Source organism: Mastigoproctus giganteus, chromosome 10, assembly GCF_048544385.1.
Source record: "Mastigoproctus giganteus isolate SK-2022 chromosome 10, ASM4854438v1, whole genome shotgun sequence".
Classification (NCBI taxonomy): domain Eukaryota; kingdom Metazoa; phylum Arthropoda; class Arachnida; order Uropygi; family Thelyphonidae; genus Mastigoproctus; species Mastigoproctus giganteus.
This window is the reverse complement of record NC_143584.1, coordinates 209,562,424-209,586,449: the sequence shown is the minus strand read 5'-3', so window position 1 is coordinate 209,586,449 and position 24,026 is coordinate 209,562,424. Positions and strand designations below refer to the sequence as shown.

The following is a 24,026-nucleotide window of genomic DNA, read 5'->3' as shown; positions in this document are numbered from 1 at the left end:
TGGCATTAAGGGCAAGTATCAATGGATACTGCTCTTCATGGACTAATGTTATTAGTAGTGCCCCCCCAAGGTACTGGGGTTGGGCCCATTGTTGTATTGTATATTTATCAATGATATTGATGAAGGTAGATCAAGCTTAATGTCAAAGTTTTCAGATGATACAAAGGTTGGGAGGATTGTTAATAACAGTAATGACAGTATGCTGTGCAACAGGATAGCCGCCGTAGCCAAGTGGTCAGGCGCACAGGTGCATAAGTACACATGCCTTGAGTGACTGGGGTTCAAGCCTGTGACTGATAAATATGGTGCTGTTTCTTGTATTCTGTCTATCTTGTGAACTCCTCTGACCGTTTGGTCATCCAGGAGTATAAACAGAAAATTTATTTATTATTTATCTGGAAAACTTGAACAGATCGGCTGAGAAGTGGCAACTAAAGTTTAACATTGACAAATGCAAAGTACTGAATATTGGTAGCAGTAACTCCAGAGAAATGTAGATAAGGTGGTGTTAAATGGTGGGGTTACACTCAGGGTAATGGAGAATGAAAGAGATCTGGGGGTAATGTGCAGTCAGATATGAAGTTTTCTGAGCAGTGCAGACAGGCTGCCTGAGTAGGTCATGGGGTCTTGTCAATGATATACAGGAATTTTGCAAGCAGGGATAAGGAAGTGATTATCCCCTTGTATAAGGCAATGGTCAGGCCACACCTTGAGTACTGCATACAGGTCTAGAAGCCTCATTTTAGGAAGGATGTAGAGTTGCTAAAACGAGTACAGAGAAGGGCAACAAGACTGGTGAGGGGGGACAAAGGGGTGCTCTTACAAAGAAAGGCTTAAGTGCTGCAAATTGCAGTGTCTGGGGACTAGGCAATTGTGAGGTGATCTGATTGAGATGTATAACTTATAAGGCCTTGAATGGATTGAGCAGGCTCAATGGTGATGGGATTCTTCCTCTTGCTCAGGTTACAAACCTGAGTGGTCATAAGGTGAAATTGAGGAAAGACAGTTGTCGAATAGATGTGTGGAAATTTTCCTTTAGCCAGCGGGTTGTGGATTGCTGGAACAAACTTCCATATGTCATTGTGGAAGCTGATAGCTTAAATAAATTCAAGCAGCTGATAGCTTAAATAAATTCAAACATCTGGAATGAATGGATGGGTGAAATGGGAAGGTTTTTTTTTTCCCCTGGCTGATGCTGTTTAAGCTTGCTTTCTTGTGTCATATGCCTCTACCAATGCTAATGTCACTTTGATTATATTGCATTCTTCCTGTTTTTCTGCCTATTTTAGTGCTGTTTCTTTTCATTGACATTTTACTATAAAAAAACTGAGAAAAATGATAAATTGCACAGTTTTGGGGTGATATTATTCTTACTGAACCTGGAGCTAAACTAAACTAAACATAATATGAAATGAAGAGAACAAAATATGTCATGGGAAATTTAGTTCATGGAAGCAAATGACTAAACTATCACTCATGGTTTCCTAATTCAACATTTCGCCAGATATACAAAGTAAAAAAAAAACAGATAGAAATACTCTCGTAACATAATAAACATTTGTTTCAAATACTACCAAAAAAAGAAGAAAAATCAGCCAAAAATATTAATTCAGATGACTGCTGTTCCACATAATTTACCCCATAGGCTCACATCTGGTGAGTATGGGCTTGGCACACCCAGGGTCTTGAGCTGGATATCATCATTCTTCTTTTTCTTGGTGATTCCCATCTACTTCTCTCTCTCTCTCGGGGTGGTTCAGAAATTTTTTTTTGGCTGGTGCAGCATAAGCCTCGGGCTTCCTTGCACCATATGGCTAATAATAATAATAATAACTTACTTCTGGATAACCGAGGTTCTACTGAATTACAATACAGAATGTATTACATTATAATAATAACAGTGAGAGTAACTGATAATTATGTAATTTTATTTTTATTTTTAATTTTATTTGTGTAACTTCTTTTGTGAAACGAGAGGAGTGAAACATCTAAATGAAGGTGATTAATGAGTCTCTATAAGAATGCAATTGGGTCTTAGTAAGAGAGATTAATGTTGTTATTATTATTATTGTTATTTGGTTTTTTTTAGGAGCATTAGCAACTAAGGCCATATTGCTCCGGGGATATGCGGTGGTCATTCCCTGACCTTTCCGCATCCTCTGTATTTGGTGGTCACGGGCTCGAACCCTGGTCTAATCAAGAATGTGTGCTACGCTTCTTGATTACACCAGATAATCACTCCTGCCCACATGGCTAGATTAATGTTGTAATAAGAAACAAAGAAACATGCTGTACCAACAGTATGAAAAATTGAGGTACAAGAAAATGAAGTTCATAGAGTAAGGAGGGCGAATCTACTCAGGAATAAATCAGATTGTAGATAAATTGCAGTCCGTGTTTCTGCCTACATACAACAAGTAATAAACCACACTCTTACATAGGTTACTTAAATATTATTTTATTATTATTATTATTATTATTATTATTAGCCATATGGTGCAAGGAAGCCTGAAGCTTATGCTGCACCAGCGAAAAAAATTCCTGAGTTACCCAGAGAGAGAGAGAGAGTGTGTGAGAGTCAAAAGTAGAAAGGAATCACCAAGAAAGAGAAGAATGATGATATCCAGCTCAGGACCCTGGGTGTGCCAAGCCCATACTCACCAGATGTGAGCCCCCAGGGTTAAATATGAGGACTGGTACAAAAGTAATGCCTCCTAGTCTTAGCCATGGCTCATTTCGCATGTCACCGAGTGGTCACTAGAGGTCTCGGCTAAGGTAAAGAAAGCCTGCACAAGAACGACGAGATACATTGGATAACTTATGCAGAAAATTAGTTTCCCGACACCGGACTCCAGCGCTGCTCGCTCGGTAAACAGACAGTAGGTGTTATCGGTCTGGAGCAGAAATCAAGAAGGATATATTGATTGACAGGTAGCAAACGATGAAATGATTGGTGGTGGGTGCGACAGACGACAAGCTACTATGTAGTCATTGGTTGGCATTATGATGTGTATTTACCATTTACCAGTAAAGAACGGTGCATAATAGTTTTGTAATGAACGGTGAACAGGTAATAGTAGCGATGAATCTTTTAAGGTGCTCATTGACATTATGATATGTGTGTATCCGCACGAGTGTCTTTAAAAATAAAAGTACAGTAATAAAAATTAATATTTTGTTAATAAACAATTTATGTGCTAGTCCACCCATGATTCTAAAGAAAAAAGGTTAGGTTACTCCCTCCATTTCGGGAGGGGTTCAAGCTCCCATGGGATTTAAATGGAGGTAACCTGACTTTTTTCACCATTAGGGCATATTATTGATCAAGAAAATAAAAATACAGTCATAAAAAATTTATTTTTTATGAATGTATTTCTACATATGACTGATTCTAAAGAAAAAAGGTTAGATTACCCCCTCCATTTTGGGAGGGTTTCAAGCTCCCATGGGATTCAAGTCGAGGTAACCTGACCTTTTTTCACCATTACGAAATACTGTAATGGTGAAAACAGGTTAGGGTATGTGCGATTAGGACAAGTTACCATTAGTGCTGCTAAAGTGATACTAAACCGATGTTATCGTGTGTTGTGTTCGCGCACCAATCAGCACATCATTTGCCACGCCTACCTGTCAATCAATATATCATTCTCGACTTTGCTCCAGACCGATAACACCTACCGTCTGTTTACTGACCGAGTGAGCAGCGCTAGAGTGCCATATCGGGAAACTAATTTTCCGCGTAAGTTATCTGACGTTTCTCGTCGTTCTCATGCAGGCTTTCTTTACCTTTTTTTTTTTTTTTTCTTTCACGCATAGTCACAGGTGACTAAACCTGAGCATTGAAACAAAGAGACAGTTAATGGAGTGGCACCATCAAAATTCACCACGCAAGAAGAAGTTCAAAAGACAGCCTTCTGTTCGGTAAAATCATGGTGACAGTGTTTTGGGACAAATATGGGGTCTTTCTTGTGGACTTCTTGGAGCGTGGCACCACAATCAACTTAGATTGATATGTGGAAACATTGAAAGTTGAAAGCCCGCATCCGTAGAGTTCGACTGGACAAAAACCTTAATGAGGTACTTCTTCTGCATGACAATGAATGATCACAGACTGGTCTACGCATGATGGAGGGGCGCCTCCTTAGCCAGGTGGTCAGGAGCAGCAGTGCGTAGCACACGCTTCTTGATTAGACTGGGGTTCGAGCCCGTGACCACCAAATACGGAGGATGCGGAAAGGTCAGGGTATGACCACCGCATATCCCCCGAGCAATATGGCCTTAGTTGCTAATGCTCCTAAAAACCAAATAACAAACAAACAAACAAGCATGATGGAGGCCATTGCAAAACTGGGGTGCACTGTTCTTCCTCACCCTGTCATGGCCTGGATCTCGCACCTTCCAACTATCACCTCTTTGCCCCACTGAAGGATGCATTCTGTGGAACCCATTTTGCAGACGACAACCAGCTCAAGCACAGTGTTCACCGAGCCCTCCAGAGCAAGAGACTTTTACAGGATTGGAATAGAGCATCTGACTCAGAAATGGCAGAAGTGCATAGAAAAATGATGATGACTTTGTTGTTGTTGTTATGTTGTTATTTGGTTTTTAGGAGCATTAGCAACTAAGGCCATACTGCTCCGGGGTTATGCGGTGATCATTTCCTGACCTTTCCGCATCCTCCATATTTGATGGTCACCGGCTCGAACCCCGGTCTGATCAAGAAGCGTGTGCTATGCACTGCTGCTCCTGCCCACCTGGCTATGGAGGCGCCGATGACTTTGTGTTTATTAATGATTGAGGATTAATTGACGTAAAAGTCATAGTTGTAGGAATTAAATTTTCTGAGGAAAATAATAGGAGGCATTACTTTTGTACTGCTCCTCGTTTTTCTTGTAGTGATAAGAAAATAGCATAGGAAGTTGATTTGTAGACTCCAACCTGTTTGAAATTCCTGATGAGGTGATAAAAAAGATGGATTTTCAGTTAGGGTGGCAAGAGTTGAAACTACAGGAAATACTTTTAATAGGGTTGACCGACATGAGATTAAGGCTGATCCAATTTATAATGGAAGTTATAGCATACTGTAGTTGAATGTAGTCTGCAGGAGAGGAGTGACCTTGGAACTTTTGTTGCTATTAGTCTATAATTGACCTTGAACATCATGGCCAGGCACAAGAGTACAGGTTATTGGTGAATACTATGGAAAAAAAAAAGGACCAAGTGATGATCCTTGAGGGACACCAAAAGAGATCTATAAAAGAATAAGCAGAAACTGTAAAATACATTAGAAGTGCTGCACAAAGTGTCATTGAGAAGAATGATGCTTGTCTAATATTTACGACTTCATAAGAAACGGACAGAAAAACTATTTTCTGTTTAAATTTATTCCTGTTAATATTACATAAAGTGCATTATGTATAATCTAAAATCACTTTCTGCAAGAAACATAAGTACATATCCTGGAAAAGGCCTCTGAGGTTGGGCAAATTCATATCTTAGCAATAATTAAACTCATACACCAACCATAAGAATAAGTATTTTGCTGTAACTGAAAATTTACAAATTAAAATAAAATAAATAAAATTACTACACTATGTATTTACAAAAACTAATATTATAATAAATTAAATTATGTGCATTGTGAAAACATTAAAACTGTAATAAAATCCTTGCAATAAAATATACTAAAATAAACCGGATTAAAAGCGATAAAAACCTAGAGCTTTCGGAAGCATTGGCTTCCTTCCTCAGCAGTAACAAAACTTCCTGCAACACTTCCTTATATAACAGGCTCACGGTACTTATACATGTGGTTCAGTCGGTGCATGGTCTGAACTGGAAGCGGAAACAGCTCGGGAGCGTGTCAAGCAAAACAGTTCATCCGTACTTAGGACAATGGTTTCAAACAGAGGATGCATATGCATACCTCTGTCCCTATTCATAATATTGTTGTCGGATGAACAGATTCGTAAGCTCCTGAGCCATTTACGGTCCCAGAACCCATGCACTTGATCCACAATAACCGCATCCTCTGGGGAGATTTGATGCTGCCTCTCCCAAAAATGCTCGGCCACAACAGACTTGTTGTGATCAGCGGTTTTTATAGCATTTGCATGTTCCCCCAGACGATCCTTGGCCGTCGTTTTGTCTCGCCCACATAACATTCCCTACAATCCCCACAGTTAATGTTTTCACAATGTACATAATTTAATTTATTATAATATTAGTTTTTGTAAATACATAGTGTAGTAATTTTATTTATTTTATTTTAATTTGTAAATTTTCAGTTACAGTAAAATACTTATTCTTATGGTTGGTGTATGAGTTTATTTATTGCTAAGATATGAATTTGCTCAACCTCAGAGGCCTTTTCCAGGATATCGTTAGTAATTATAGCCAATTTGTAGTGCAACATGTCCAACTATTCCAAAAGTATTGTATAAAAGAAGCCAGACAGAAGTAGCACCTAAGGTTTGCGCACCGCTGTAAAACGCATGGACTTATACCATATGGCTTTAGAGTCAAAACACCATTTCAGGATGACCGATTAAGGTGGGTTACTTTGTGTTACCAAAAGAAGATCATGAATATTTGGATCCGCAAGTTACATGAGGAGCTAAAAGACACTAGGAGGCAAATAGGTTTGTACCTAGATGTTATTAGTAGCAGTGTATCTTCCGGTCATTTGGCTCTCATTAGAAGATTGGTTTCGGATAAAGTTATTAGAATAGCGTACTCATATAGACAGAGACAAATTATGAAGTTTAATAGGTTGTTGGGAGCAGGTACAGTACAACGTAATGATAGAAGTACTCGTTTTGTTCACAATTTGAGTAATAGGCAACTTACTGAAGAGCAAGAGGGAGTTTTAAATCTAGGTCCTAAGTTTACGCTTGTACCTCCCATTGAGGAGATAGCAATGGGTATTGAACGGGCCATCAGCAAGCTACCGGAGGCCCTAGCTAATGAGATCTGGGTGAAGTCTGCCGTTATTTTGAGCCAGGTGAAGAAAGTATCTCCGAATCTTAACTTTAGTCAAAGAAAAGCCTTGAATGAACTGAGAAGAGACGATGGAATTGTGGTTTTACTTGCAGACAAGGGCAGATCGACGGTTGTCCTAAACAAAGAAGACTATCACAGAAAAGCATTGGACCTTTTACAGAACAATAATATGTATAAAGTTACTCAGAGAAACCCATTGGTTGGCCTAGAGTGGCGCGTTAATAAACTGGTACAGACTTGGTTAAAGGCAGAGAAGATTTCCAGGGAGACCTTTTGGTTTTTACATGCTACTGGATGCCAACTCCACAGGTTCTATGGACTTCCGAAAACTCATAAGACGGAAGTCTCTCTCAGACCCATCGTATCATTTATAGGAAACCCCACATATACTTTGTCGGGGTACTTGGCTAAATTGATTTCGCCTATAGTGGGTCAGTCCAACTATGTCATAAAAGACAGCAAAGAATTTGTGGGTTTTGTGAAAGATTTGATTGTAAATGAAAATGAGAGCATGATTTCTTTTGATGTTGTGTCACTATTCACATGCATTCCAATTAAAAATGGAATATATTGTGTTAGAAAAGCGTTGAGTAATGATGTCTCTTTGGGTAATAGATCACTTTTAAATGTAGAGGATATTTGTTCTGGTGTGGAACTTTGTCTGGCCAGCACCACTATGGTGTACCAAGGTGTTATGTACAAACAGGTTCACGGTACAGCCATGGGATCTCCCATTAGCGCCATCGTGGCCAATTTGGCCATGGAGGAGTTAGAGGGCAGGGTTTTTGGTGGATGTCAGTATCCCATAAAGAAATGGAAGAGGTACGTTGATGATACCTTTACCGTGGTCCAGAAAGGGAGAGAGGATGATACACTCCATTGGCTTAGGCACCTCCGTAGCCAGGTGGAAAGGAGCAGCAATGTGTAGCACACGCTTCTTGATTAGACTGGGGTTCGAGCCCGTCACCACCAAATACGGAGGATGCGGAAAGGTCAGGAATGACCACCGCATATTCACGGAGCAATATGGCCTTAGTTGCTAATGCTCCTAAAAACCAAATAACAGACAAACTCCATTGGCTTAATAGCTTCTCCCAATTTATGCAATTTACCTCAGAGGTGGAGGCAGGAGGTACCCTTCCATTCTTGGATGTACTGGTCTCTAGGATAGGCCCTAGGCTTAAAACTTCAGTGTATAAAAAACATATGTGCAGAGGCCAGTACACCCATTATAGTTCAGCACAAGCTGGAAAACTTAAGAATAGTGTGGTAAAAGCTCTACTAGATAGAGCAGGGTCACACTGTACTACCTCTGAGGACAAAGAATGTGAAATTAGACTAGTCACAGCAGATCTTAGAAAATGCGGATACCCCCAGAGAATCATAGACAGATTTAGTAGAGGAACAGAGTCCAACTGTCAGGAACCGTTTGTTCCTGTGGCTACCGCATACATTCCTTACTATCTGGGCATTACTGAGCATCTAGCGAGAATTTTGCATGGTTATAAAACACGCTGTGTGCAGCTTCCCGGGCGGAGGTTGCACACAGTTGTGTCCCAAGTAAAAGACCCAATAGCAAAGGACCTGAGTAGTGGAGTGGTATACAGGATAAAATGCCCGGATTGTGGGGAATGTTATGTGGGCGAGACAAAACGACGACTCAAGGATTGTCTGGGGGAGCATGCAAATGCTATAAAAACCGCTGATTACAACAAGTCTGTTGTGGCCGAGCATTTTTGGGAGAGGCAGCATCAAATCTCCCCAGAGGATGCGGTTATTGTGGATCAAGTGCATGGGTTCTGGGACCGTAAATGGCTCGAGAGCTTACAAATCTGTTCATCCGACAACAATATTATGAATAGGGACAGAGGTATGCGTATACATCCTCTGTTTGAAACTATTGTCCTAAGTACGGATGAACGGTTTTGCTTGACATGCTCCCGAGCTGTTTCCGCTTCCATTTCAGACCATGCGCCGACTGAACCACGTGTATAAGTACCTTGAGCCTGTTATATAAGGAAGTGTTGCAGGAAGTTTTGTTACTGCTGAGGAAGGAAGCCGATGCTTCTGAAAGCTCTAAGTTTTTATCGCTTTTAATCCAGTTTATTTTAGTATATTTTATTGCAAGGATTTTATTACAGTTTTAATGTTTTCACAATGTACATAATTTAATTTATTATAATATTAGTTTTTGTAAATACATAGTGTAGTAATTTTATTTATTTTATTTTAATTTGTAAATTTTCAGTTACAGTAAAATACTTATTCTTATGGTTGGTGTATGAGTTTATTTATTGCTAAGATTTAACATAAGTACATAGTAGTGCCATATCTAAAATCATGGTTGACTTGGAGTCAACCATGTTCTAAAATGTGAATCCTATTATAATCCTTAGTAAAATATACTCTCAGTAATGAATAATCATTTTAAAGATACAAAGATTCACAATATAGAAGCCACAGTGCCTGGGTGCACAGTTGTTTTCGGGGTACCCTACCTTTTGTTTGTAACTATGATATAACTGTTAAACAAATGTTTTTGGTATAAGTATTTTGTGACCCCTTCACTTTTTTCATTGCCCTAATCATTTTCAAACATTTTCATAATGAATTATAAAAATTATGTAATTTTGTTAATGATTTTTTTAAAAGAAATAAATTTTTATTTACTCCTCATTTTTGGACTTCTTCTTGCTTTGTCTTGGGTTGCTGCATAGCTGACTCAGCAACAAAACAATACAGCCCAAAAAATAAAAATGAAAGAAATCATTTGATTACTTAATAATAGGGCAAGGATCTACTTTATGAAATAGATCAAGCAATTGCTCGTTCACTTATGTCTTAACCTCATTGTGAAAATGTGATGATGCATTATCAGGCTGAAACAAAGCATCTGGTTTTTTCTCTGGTAACTGATAAAAATTAAATACAAATTGGCACTTAGCCTGAAATTCATTTCAGATGTGTGTATGCTGAATGATGAACACCTGAAAAGAGCTAGCAGTTTCAGAGGGGAAACAATAGGTATGTATTAATGTCTGTGATGCTGTATCTCAGGAGTTATACATTTCCAGAGGAATGTGCTCCAGAATGGAAGTCCAGAGGTGATACTGAGTCCAAGATATGACCAGGTATCTATAAAATAGTGACTGACAAGAACTGCCAACTTTCGTGGCTGGTTACCTCATCTTGCCATCACACCATCTGAGTTTGTTAGTGTCATGGAAAGAGCTGTATGTCATGAATTTTCGTGGAAGAGTTATAGCCCACTAAACCTGAACCGTGGATCAGTTGAAACCTGTCCTATACAAACAACAAGTCATACTACATATCTTCTGGTCTGATGGATGTGTATGGGTATGGAAAATGCTTGAAGAATGCTTACTACTTCATTGTGTTGTTCCAACTATGTAACTGAGAAGAAGAGTGCAGGAGCAGACTGGCCCATGTGGCCGGGTGGTAATTGCCATCAGAGGCAACAGCAAATTTGTGTAATCAACTAATATCATGACATGATAAGTGATTCAGATGAGGCCAAAATTGTTGGAAGTCATCGGAACAAAAACTGGCCAGTCCACCTTGGAGGAGTGTCATGGTTCCGGATGTGTCTTGTTCATTGGTTGCAATGCATAGAATGATAAATTCTGCATCCCTCACTAATATCTTGTGTGCCCTACCTTGTGGCAGTTTTCTTGCAGCATGTGTTCAGAATGGTTGAAAGAGAGTGGAGGAATTATGGTTTCCATTCAAAAGGACAGTGCCCATGGAAGCATCTATGGAAAAAGCATGCAGCAGGAACAGAATGTTTATGAGACAGATGTGGAGAAACTATGTAAGAGATGGGGTATTAATTAATCTGATTGTCCTATTTTTAATCAAAAATTTTGCAAAAGCTTATCTGCTTTTGTTAGCTTAAATTTTCACTTTTGTACACTGTAACCTCCTTTTTTTTGGGAGATAAAAGACATTCCAGACACATAACGTTCCTATGAGATATTTTTGTATGATGTGTTATTTCTCCTTTTTGAATGACAAGTGGAACATTGCTTTCTTTTTTTTCCTAGTGCACTTTTGTCAGAGTTGATTTTCTGGTTTTTCAAAATTGAAAAACAGTTAAATAAGCTTTCTGTTTTATTTTAATAAAATATATACACAACAGGTATGCCCAATAACAATATGTATTAGAAGTTGAATTATAAGTTAGAATTAGCATTATGAAAGTCAGGGATCACCCGGGATTGAACCAGGGACCTCTCGATCTGCAGTCGAATGCTCTACACTCCCTTACATAATCATCAGTATAAATATTTATAGTATTTAGTAGTCATGGACTTGAACCCTGGGCCACTCAAGGAACGCATGCTAAGCACTCTCGCTCCTAACCACTTGGCTACGTCAGGCCTTAAAAAAGCCAACTGCACCCGGTATTCCCAGGCAGTCACCCTCCCAAGTACTAACCGGGCCTAATTTCAGTGATCGGAGGAGAACCGGTGCATTCAGCCTAGTATGATAGTTGGCCAGTTCTTATTTCGTTTCGTTTCCTAGATGGCACCACATATTTTTCTATTTTTATTTTATTTTTCCGAGGCTCGAACCCATGTCATCCTTACTGGCAGTCTGGTGCTTATCCCCACGACTACCCTTTCAGTTGTAAAGTATTAATAACAAATTCATGTAAAATGAAATGCCCATGATTTAGTGATGTTTGTGGTGTGTGGAAAGCGCTTTGCTGATGTAAATAATTTAATTCTAATCAAATAGTAGTTTACTTAACCACTAAGGAAGGAACACAAAAGTTTTGCTGGACTGAGAAAATCCTTTTGAATTTAACTGTAATATTAATTCTTGTAAGTTCTGTGTACACCATGTTGCCAAAAGTAGTTTGATGCTAGCATATTTCAAAAAAAATTTTATTATACAGTGTTTAATAACACCTTTCATTGTTATGGCTTTAATCATGACTTTAAATGCAACATTTTCTTTGTGGGTATTATCCATCCAGAAATAAGCTATTCACACATTTTTTACACCATGATAAATAATTTTAATAAATGAGCATTACTCTGCAAACCCTTTAATCCTTAAAAGTAACATAATGCTGATTTATTATTTAACTCTTCACATTATAAACCCTTTAACCTTTAAGGGTAAGGGTTTGTATTGTAATGCTCATTTATTAAAATTATTTTTCATTGTGGTGTACAAAGTGTATGAATAGTTTATTTGGACCTTTAGTCGCAATTACATACTGTATCCTCATCAGTAGACTCAGAACCAGTTTCAGATAACAGGAAGACATTATTTTGGTCCATTCCTCTGTTACCATAGTGATCAATTCAGATACCAATTGCAGGCATATTAGTGAAGGTGACATTCCATTTCATCCCAAAGACATTTAAAAGGATTAAAGTTGGGCTCCTGGTATTCCAGCTTTTGCATGCCAGTGCCTTCAAATCAGGGTACGCACTACAGTCTGTGCCATATGATGTGGTGTATATTCATGCTGAAATAGAAAAGGGTCTTCCCCATGTGGGTACCACCCACAGGAAAAGTAAAATTGTCTGGAATGTTACTGTATCAAGAATGAAAACCAATGGTTGAAGCCTGAACCACGAGAAACACCCCCAGACAGTGAGAGAACTTCCACCCATTGCAGTTGGGATACCACTGCGATGGGTAGAGGTGCTTCTTCCAGGCATCTGTCAGACCTGTACATGGCCATCAACTGGAAAACTAAATGTCATGATTAATCACTCCACAAACAGCTTTCCAGCATTCCAGGGATTGATTGCAATGGGTTGTGCACCAAGCAGTTTGATGCTGTAAATTGGGTGCTGTGTTGTTTGGTTTGTATGCTGCAGCCCTTCTGTAAAATCTGATGCAGATCCTATATCCTTGTACTAATATCAGTTCTTTTGACATCCCTAAACTCCTGGTTAATATTCAATTAGGACTCTGGTAGGATCTACATAGCACTCTTTTAAGCTCCCTCTGGTCTCTTTCCATCAATTTCTATGGCCTGCTGGGCATTTCCTAGTTTCAGTTGTACTGTGATGTTTTTGTTTGGGATTATATTAACCACCATTTTTCTAGGGTGTTGTGGTTTTGCTCATAAGAAACTGATGGATTAATTGGTAATTTGGCATTCTAGGTGACTCCCCATTGGGTGGCTATGCTGATGCCGTGACCAATCTATCATACTATGTTGATCTGCCTACTTTTAGCATGAATACAGTTACTTTTCATTTTTTTCAAATTCCAAGATTGTCCAAATGCTTTTGGTCATATATATATATATATAAATTCCTTTATTGCCAATTTAGGAAAGAACATAAAATTTTAAAAAATTGCATATAAGCAATATCCATGAACAGACTAACCTAGTGGAGTTTACGATAAAATGAAATATCATTGTGTTATAACATTGCATTGAAATATCTTAATGTAACGCTAGTTACATTAAGATGTAACACTAGTTAACTTCCAATCAATAAATCAGTAATATTTTATACATGTATTAAAATTTTTATCAGAATATGGTGAAGAGTATTATTGCTACAAAATAAAAAAACAAATTTACATGAAGTAGATTACTAATCCAGTCAAAACAATACTGCACAATTGATGTTTCAAGAGCTCATTACAGTTATGCAAAATTTGTGTGCAGAATTTGCATGGATAATGTACACAGATAGGAGGATTTCTAATAATGTAACTAGGCAGGAGACATTTGCTATTGACCTGAAATTGTCCTGGCTTGTTGGAAGGATTGTATGTGCATGTAGACATGACCTCATGTATGTTCCATCCAGGTGGAAAGAATTGCTTCAAGAACATAGATGTAGTGAAGGATGTTAGTGACATGTGATAAAATCCTACAGTTTAATTGAAATTGTGAACTTCATCAACACCCTTCCACTAACAGCTGTTAGTGGAAGGGTGTTGGTGGCAGTGGACCATAGGAGAGGCCTAGTCCCAGTATACTTGGAGAATTATATTGCACAAAATGGGTTTGCAAAAAGTTGACTTCCAGATATGGTTGATGGGACTTAATCAAGTGTTTACTATTATAGCATAGTATCTATATTGCTATTTAAGATTTTCTTGCTATCTCTTTTGCTGTTTATGGGTATAACCTCCATTACTTCTTTAATTAATCTAAACTTTAAATGGAACACATTGATTAATTAAACAGATATTAATTCATCAAAACACTGCCAAGAACTGTCTATGCAGAATGGCTTTTCTAATGAAAAGTTATCTGCTTGACAGACAACCACATCATAGCAAAAACAGTAGCCAATTTGAGTGCCTGTTATTATTATCATTATCATTATTATTATTATTATTATTATTATTATTATTATTAGCCATATGGTACGAGGAAGCCTAAGGCTTATGCTGCACCAGCCAAAAAAAAAAAATTCCCGAGTTACCCCCCTGTGTGTGTGTGTGTGTGTGTGTGTGTGTGAGAGAGAGAGAGAGAGAGAGAGAGAGAGAGAGAGAGAGAGAGAGAGAGAAAGTAGAAAGGCATCACCAAGAAAGAAGAATGATGATATCCAGCTCAGGACCCTGGGTTTGCCAAGCCCATACTCACCAGATGTGAGCCCCCGGGGTTCAAAGTGTTTCTGAGCTGTGCACATTCTGTAATTGTTTTGACAAGCAATATTCAGCATGGATACCAAATAATTTATTAAGAAAACAATAAATAAAAGATAACTGCTTGTAGAACTCATATGACCATTTCTTCCCCTCCCTACCCATCATGATCATACACAAATTAAATTAGAAATAGTTAAATATTTAAGATCTTTTACCCTAAATATGTAAGCTCTTGAACCAGTTATCTTTTGTTTATTATTATTTTCGCAAATTTTGTTTCAGATATGTAAACATAAATGACACTTGTCATTTATGTTTACATACCTGCATGTTTATATAATTCCCTTAACTTATGCATTAGTGCAAGATAATTGAGTTGTGTTATATCACTACATGCAGATATCTGCATTACTTTGAGATTGTTTAACATGAATTCATTTTTTGATAGTAATCTGAAGTATTCAAGTTATTCCTTAAGTAGTTCTTTACTGCATTTGTCAAATCTTATGTTTTGCTTGTAATAATTATTTTATGTACATTGCCATTTTTATATGACGCCAAACTTGAATTTTATTGTTATTTTATGTGGACTACACTAAATATTTAAAGATATTAACATATCAATTAATTAAGTATCATTTGTCACTACCTCTTGGGTGGCAATAAATGATAGTCAACTAAATAATGTTGAATCCAGACCTCTCTCCATGTGGCTTTGTAAACCCCTTCTCTCCAGGTGAGGGGACTGGGGATTTATAGACTGAAAACTGACATTGGAATGAAAAGTCAAGAAATATTTCTTTTATGTGTACAATTTTTGTGTGTCGAAAGAAAAATATTTGTTCTGGGAGGAAGGGGATTCATCTGCTTCCCCTTACTTTTTTTGTGACGTCACGAGAATTGGCAGTATTTTAATTATGGGAAAATGATCGATTAATGTTTATAAAAGTTATTATTTTCATTTAGTTTTTTTAGAAATGTCAACTTTGTTTCTTTTTAGGATGGGAACATGGAACTGGTGTTTTTGTTTCAGAGGTTCTAGCAGGATCAGTAGCTCACAGACAAGGACTTTGTGTAAGTACCTGAAACAGCATTTTGAATTATTAGAAATTTTTTTAAAAATTACATTTAATTTGTTTCTTCACCAGAATTGTAAATTATAATATACTTGTCATGACCAGAAATTTTGGTTTGCATCTTAAAAGGGATATTTACAAATGGCTGGGATACTTGGGCTGGCTATAATTCTAGGGTAACATATCTGGTTATTAATGTGATTGCCCTACATTTGAATCTGTATGCTGCAACAAAAAATGCACAGATTATAAAATGAGCACTATTAATTTAGCTGTCATAACAATGCAGCAGTTCTAAATTCCTCTGACAGAAGTTGCTGAAGACTACAAAAAGTGCTCAGTTAAAAAACACTCGTGGTGATAGCAAAGTTATTCAGGAGGTCAGTGCAATATTCTTCTTCGAAAACAAGCTTTGAGGAGGCAAATTACAAGTCATCATCCCCCCCCACACACACTTATCCTGCATGAGCTAAAATTTGCCATCAGCTTGATCCCTAGTCATATTTCTGTATGTAGGGTTCTGGTTTGGAGTCAGATCTAGCAGGCTATTGCGCTCTCTGGATGTCTTCAGTTTCCATAAATTAATCAACCATTTGAGCTCTATGTAGAAGAGCATTATTGTATTGAGATTTTGTATTTCCCTTCAGGGAATTAGCAACTCATTTATAATTTTATTGCAGATTTGTAAACTGTTAAGAATTTGATTATTCACAAACAATATTGCAAAAAAAGGTAAAAAAAAACTTATCCTCATTGTCATTTGTTTTTTATTTAAATAAGTTGTAAACATCATTAAAACATCATTACGGCATCTTTTAGTCATTACTGTTTGACTGGAGGTGAGTAAATATTTTCAGTGAGGAATATGCACCTATTTATGGATTATTATAAGTAGCAGTAGACATTTGGAAAAAAAAATATGATAAAAATTGCAGTGGAGTTGAAGAAAATAATATACAAAAATGAAAGTAAAAATAAATGTACTTTTATTTAGTTATATAAAGTACATCATTATATAAATGTTAGAATCTAAGTATGCAAATCAAAGCATATTTGCATCTTAAAATTATATGTACATTATAGAATTCTCATCCTATGTATAAGTATAGTGCGAAAGCATCAATAATACATAGCCAAATCTGAATGAACAGAATATTAGCAAAGCGGCATCGTTTTAAGTTATATCTCATATTGTGAATACCTTCACAACGAGTTGCCATGATATTAGCATTAGCCTTAGTAGAGGCATTTGATGCAAGAAAGCAAGCTTATGCAGCTTCAGCCAAAAAAAAAAAAAAAACCCACTTCCACTTCACCCCTCTGTTCGTTCAAAATACCTGTCCAGCTGAGCCTTAAACTTATTTAGGCTATCAACCTCCACCACAAGGGATGGAAGTCTGTTCCACCAACCAACCACCCGCTGGCTAAAGGCAAATTTCCGCACGTCTATCCTACATCTGTCTTTCCTCAATTTGAATTTATGCCCTCTCAGGTAATTTTTCTGAGCTAGAGGAAGAATCCCATCAGCATTGAGCATGCTTAAACCATTCAAGGCTATATACACCTCTATCAGATCACCTCGCTGGTGCCTAGTCTCCAGACACTGTAATTTGCAAAACTTAAGCCTTTCTTCGTAAGAGCACCCCTTTGTTCCATTCACTAATCTTGTTGCCCTTCTCTGTACTCGTTCCAGCAGCTCTACATCCTTCTTGAAATGAGACCTCCAGACCTGTATACAGTACTCTAGGTGTGCCCTGACCATTGCCTTATACAATGGAATAATCACCTCCTTATCCCTGCTTGAAAAATTCCTGTATATCATTGACAATACTCCACGAGCTACTCTTTCAGCCCGTCTGCACTGCTCAGAGAACTTCATATCTGCCTGCACAACCACCCCCAAGTCCCTTTCATTCTCTACCACTGTCAGTGTAGTACCACAGAGTTGATACGTTGCTCTGGGGTTGCTGTTTCCCATGTGTAGTACTTTACATTTGTCAATGTTAAACTTCATTTGCCAGCTCTCAGACCATCTGCTCAACCTTTCCAGATCCTGTTGCAGCAGCATAGTGTCAGTAGTGTCCTTGACAACCCTGCCAACCTTTGTATCGTCTGCAAACTTGGACATTAAGCCCAATATACCATCATCAATATCATTTATAAATACAGAAAACAATAATGGACCCAACACTGAGCCCTGAGGGACTCCACTAATAACATCAGTCCATGATGAGCAGTGTCCATTGATTACCACTCTCTGTCTTCTCCCCCTCAACCACCCCTTTATCCATAGCAGCAATTTGCCTCCAATGTCACTGCTCCAATTTGTGTAGCAGTCTTCCATGTGCAACAGTATCAAAAGCCTTTCTAAGATCCAAATATATAATATCAGAGTTATTCCCTGCATCCAGTTCTTTTGTGACTGCATCATAGTATCCAATCAAGTTGGTCAGGCAAGACTTCCCCTTAACAAAACCATGCTGTGTCTGAGCTATAACTGAAGTCTTGTCTAAATGATCCTGCAGTGCTTCTTTAACCAGTGCCTCCATTAATTTTCCTGGAACAGAAGTTAAGCTCACAGGTCTATAATTACTTGTGTCAGCCTTTGATCCTCCTTTGTGAATTGGGGTCACATTTGCACATTTCCAGTCTATGGGTACCTCCCCTGAGTCCAAGGAAGCTCTCATAATTATGGCTAAGGGTTTGCTTACTTCCTTTGCTGCCTCCTTTAATATAACTGGATAGATCCCATCCACCCCGGGTGCCTTTCTTGTGTTTATCTTCAACAGTTTCTCCTCCACTTTACTCCCAGTTATTTCAAGATTCTGTAGCTTACTGCTAGAGTTGAATACACCTCTGGCATTCCCCTTGCTGAATAACTCCTCATGTGTGAATGTCGATGCAAAATATTCATTTAGTTTGTTAGCTACCTGAGCAGGATCATCAACAGTTGACCCATCAATATCAAGTGGACCAATCTGATTCATCCCCTTCCTTCTAGAGTTTACATAAGTAAAGAACTCTTTGCTGTTTTTCTTTGCATCCCTTGCCAAGGATTTCTCGTAATCTGCCTTCGCCTGCCTAACCTCCTTTGTAACTTGGTTGCATATCAACTTGTATCTATCATAGGCTTCTGCGTCATGTGTTAATTTGTAAGTATCCCATGCATTTTTCTTCTCTGCCATATGCCTCATTAGTTCATCTGACATCCATTTTGGCCTAAACCTTGAACAATATTTCTTAGTTGGTATGTAAAGCCTAGTAGCTTCCAAGATATGTTCTTTGAATGCTTCCCATTTTGAATTTGCTGTTGGTAACATCATCAGTTGGTCCCACTGTATAGAATTTAAATACTGTCTCAGTCCATCGTAGTCGCCTTTACGGAAGCAATAACCCTTCCCTTTACCCCTAATGGTAGTTACCTCTTTGAGTAAATCCCACTTCAGCACACTGTGATCACTGCCACCTAGTGGTTCATTTTTCTGCAGATTCTTAATGCATGAAGAATCACTGCTGATAATCAAATCAAGAGTATTACTCCCTCTAGTTGCCTCCCGAACATGCTGATGTAGAAAACAATCATCCAATAAATCCACAAAAGCCCTGCTAGTGTGTGAGTAACCAGCCCCCAAATTCCAGTCAATATCTGGGAAATTAAAATCTCCCATTATAAGACTCTCTGATTTACTGGCCCACTCTATTTCTCCGAACAGTTTCTTATTATACTCATCAGAGTCATTAGGCCTATAGCACACTCCTACTCTCAATTTTGATCTCCCAATGCTTATGTCAAACCAAACTGACTCGACACTGCACTGTCCAGCGATGTCGACTGGCTTCACTTCCTTGGATTTTATGTGTTTTTTAACTAATAGCATAACCCCTCCCCCCTTCCTATCCTGTCTATCCTTTCTGTAGACGTTGTACTCCCCAAATTGCAGTTCTGCATCCCTTATATTTGTGTGACACCACGTCTCTGATATCCCAACAATATCTGCCTTCGATGTTTTGAGCAATACCTCAAATTCATCAAATTTATTTACTAAACTCCTAGCATTGGTGTACACGCAAGGATACCTGCACCTGTTTCTATTCTTAGCTACCCTAACACAACCCATGTGTTTACTTGTACCGCAATGGCTCCCAGCAGTCTCTGAAATACCATGCATCTTGTTTTTCAGGCTTCTGCTCATTCTAATAGAAGCAGTGCAAGAATCTCTTTCACCTCTGCCAGTGGCTACTGTCAATCTATTGGTCTTTGTCTCCCCCCAAGCTAGCAGTTTTCCGACCCACCTAACACTGCCTCGATAGCACCAGCAAATATTCTTGCACTCTTTCTATTTAAGTGTATCCCATCCCTGTAGAAGCAATCTCTCCTGTTAACAAGTACAGTCCAGGCTGAAAAAAATTCTACCCCTTGAGCCTTGCACAATCTTTCCAGGGCCGAATTGATCAACAAGGCTCTCATCATATACTCCCTCCTATCGTGTCTGGGCAGAATTGCAGACACTTTCAAATTCAACCCTAATTCTCGGCTTTTGTTCAACAGTGACCTGTACTTGTTAAGTAATTCTGCCGGTCTCCTACTCTTAATATTATTAGTGCCAACGTGTACAGCTATATCACCTTTTGTGCCCTTAAAAGATGATATTCGCTCTACAACGTCATCAACCTTTGCCCCTGGCAGACATACCCTGGTCCTGTTCCACCTATCTTTTTTACAAAGCATGTTCCCCGTTTCCCTGACAATAGAGTCACCAACAACTACTAGTTCCTTCGGGACCAGCGCATTCTGCCTTGGGGGTTGTCTCTGTGTCACGCGATGCCCAAGTGCAAGCTCTGGCGTTGATGTGGGCAGCTGAGAGCTTGATGGGCCCCTCAATTTAGTTTCTTCGAGGGCATCCACCCTGTCCCTCAAGCTCTCATATAGGCCCACAAGAACGCCGAGTTGTTGCCTGATATCGATACACTCCTTGCATCGCGCGCACACAAAGACATCCCCCTTGGCAGTATCATGTCCCGTACCCGATTGCTCTGCAAACATCAAGCAAACAGTGCATTTTATAAGGCTGTGAGTCAGAGGACAACTGCCCCCCTCAGTTCTGCTCTGAGCCACAGCACTTCCATTAGCTTTAGCCTTTTGCTTTGCTGCTCTGGTCTGAGTCATGATTCTATTAATTTATTAATTAATTATAATTAATTATGTTATGTTATTAATTATGTTAAATATAATTAATTATATTACGTTTGTAATCTAAGTCGTTATATGTATTTATTTAAACGTACAATTTAACTGCTAACAAAGTTCAACTAACGCTATCTAGTACGGTATATAACTATCGTATCACAAAGGCGGGAAAGTTACGAACGGTAGCGGAGTTGAAACACGTGGAAACCCTTACCGATACTTTTATGCAATTACAAGGCCGAGTAAAGAATAAATACACCAAATTAATCAGAAAATCACAAAATAATGTTATACTCCTAAATTTAAATCAAAAGTTTTAGAAAAACAATAATTTCAAATCAATAAATAAGAAAAATCCACGTAGCGGCTTTGAACACGACCGTCTCCTAGTAGCCTACTTCGAATAAGTAACACTTCACCTGAGGAGAAGACTAATGCTACTTATTCTCAGATGGATACCACCACCCAGACGGCACCGTTTCAGGGCTATTTTGTATATGTGTGGGATAATAACTCAACTATCCACTTGTCCCTATTCGACTTAGAAAAGCAAAAAGGTAGAGGGAAAGTAATAGTAGGAGTGGAAGAGGAAAAGAAACGGTGTAGAAGAATGAAAGGGACAGTAACTCCTTCAACTCACACCACTCAAAAACTCATAAACTCCTCAAATAGGCAACGCTTCCCCAGTGGAGAAGGCAGGCTCCTCTGGTGCCGTTTCAGGGCTATTTATGTATGTATGTGAATATCTACTCGAATATCCACTTGTTCCTATTAGACTTAGAAAAGCAAAAAGTAGAGGGAAAGAAACGGTGCAGAAGAATGAAAGGGACAATAACTCCTTCAACTCACACCACTCAAAAACTCATAAACTCCTCGAATAATCAACGCTTCCCCAGTGGAGAAGGCTGTTGTTACCTATTCTTGGAAACTCCGGACATCATCAGGCTCCCCCTGGCGGCACCGTGTCAGGGCTATTTGGCCCTTCTTCGGTGAGTGGGTAGGTACCCAAGTGATGCAATGATGGCAAAACAGTTATGAAGTATAACTCCGCAATATGAGAGATGCCTGATGGTGTATGATGTATTTAGACTATAAGGCATTTAGGAACAAGTGGAGTTATACTTATGAAGTATAACTCCACAATATGAGAGATGCCTGATGGTGTATGATGTATTTAGACTATAAGGCATTTAGGGCGAAAGCCTCAAGCTATGGAAAAGTCTAGACTATGTATAAGTATAGTGCGAAAGCATCAATAATACATAGCCAAATCTGAATGAACAGAATATTAGCAAAGCGGCATCGTTTTAAGTTATATCTCATATTGTGAATACCTTCACAACGAGTTGCCATGATATCGCACTATCAGGGCCAAATAGCCCTGAAACAGTGCCGTCTGGGTGATGGTATCCATCTGAGAATAAGTAACATTAGTCTTCTCCTCAGGTGAAGCGTTACTTATTCGAAGTAGTGCAATATCATGGCAACTCATTGTGAAGGTATTCACAATATGAGATATTACTTAAAACGATGCCGCTTTGCTAATATTCTGTTCATTCAGATTTGGCTATGTATTATTGATGCTTTCGCACTATACTTATACATAATCTAGACTTTTCCATAGCTTGAGGCTTATGCCCTAAATGCTTTATAGAATTCTTATCCTTAATATTTCTTTGCTGCTTGTTCATTCATTCCATTTTGTTGACAGTGCTGACCAGTAGACAAGCAATAGCAGGCACCAAAGGCTAAAAAAAAATATATGGAATCAAAAACTATATTTCATAATATTCTATCCATTAGCATTATTTTCATTATTCATTAGCATTATTCAGGGGCAGAACATCTTGGTCTAGATCGCAGAACACTAGTGATTCACTCTTGTTAGTAGCACAATTGGTAGAATTGCTGTCCTCCCCATACTGGGTGGAAAAGACCTGAGTTTGAGTTTGGTCAATGATGTCAGGAATTTTTATGAACCTTTTTTACATCATCACTGAGTTAGTTGGTCTCAGGCAAGGGTAGCATGGTTTCCCTTCCTGGAAGCTCGGATTTTTCTTCCAGCAAACAGAAAATCGACCACAGAACACACAATTTATAGACGGTATATATATGGAGCAATATGGCCTTAGTTGCTAATGCTCCTAAAACCCTACTATAACAACTACCAGTTGTTATAGTAGGGTTTTAGGTTTTTTTTAAGTTTTAGGTTTTAGGATAGGGTTTTTGTGGAAACTGTGTTTCCACAAAAACATAGTTTGAGAACAAAAGTATTAAAGTATTAATTAAATACTTTAATAATTTACTGGACTAAAGTATTAATTAAATAGGAAATCAAAACCAACAATACTTGTGCTCCATAATAGAGAAACATCCTTACTGTAAAGTTTCTGACTGACTGTTATCATTATTTGCTGTTAAAAGCTTATTTGGAATATCTCCTTGGGATGTTGGTCAAAATTTGGAAGAGCAGAGGATTAATGCAATTAGTACCACTTAGAATTAAATACATTGTAAATTTACTACAAGCAATAGTTTTATAGTAGGTTACATGATGTCATAAAATAGATTGGCAAATGAATGTCACTGAGTATGTGGTCCATACGACAACCCACTGTTGAAGGAGTTGATTCCCAATGCATTCTGTATACTGCCACCAGAATGCCTTACTGACATTGGTAATGAATTGTTTGTTTTCCTTTGCTTGTCGTTGATGGATCTTTTGATAAAAGGACTTGATTAACTTTTCTACAAGTTTTGTAGAGAATTGACACAAAAAAGAATTTTCAAAATAATAAAATTGGGAAAAACCATGAAAATATGGAGAATGATTTGATTTCACAGAAATGGGGAAAAATATTACCAATTTCTTGGAAATCTGTAAAAATCACAGTTGTGACATAAATAGACCTAATTATAAATTTCTCTCTAAAATCATAAAATATAATTTTCAAGGTCTTTATAATGACCTTGAAAATTACATTTTATGATTCAACTTAGCAACCTCCTGAAATGTGCAAATTTCAGGTAGTAGTAGTAGTACTAGTGGTGGCATGTGATGCAAGAAAGCAAATGTATGAGCTTATGCAGCATCAGCCAAAAAAAAAAAAAAAAAAAAAATCACACCATTTCCTCCAAATGCCTGTCCAGTTCCTCCT

At 38.2% G+C, this 24,026-nt stretch overlaps 1 protein-coding gene across 2 annotated transcripts in view; it reads left to right on the top strand.

Moving 5' to 3' along the window:
* Positions 1-24,026, top strand: part of LOC150079833 (uncharacterized) — a 172,654-nt gene that overhangs the window by 66,796 nt on the left and 81,832 nt on the right. For both annotated transcript variants that reach the window (XM_090382470.1, XM_090382469.1), the window contains exon 3: positions 15,605-15,678. In XM_090382470.1, coding sequence (XP_090238596.1) covers positions 15,605-15,678 — 74 coding nt within the window. The remainder of the gene's footprint in view (positions 1-15,604; positions 15,679-24,026) is intronic.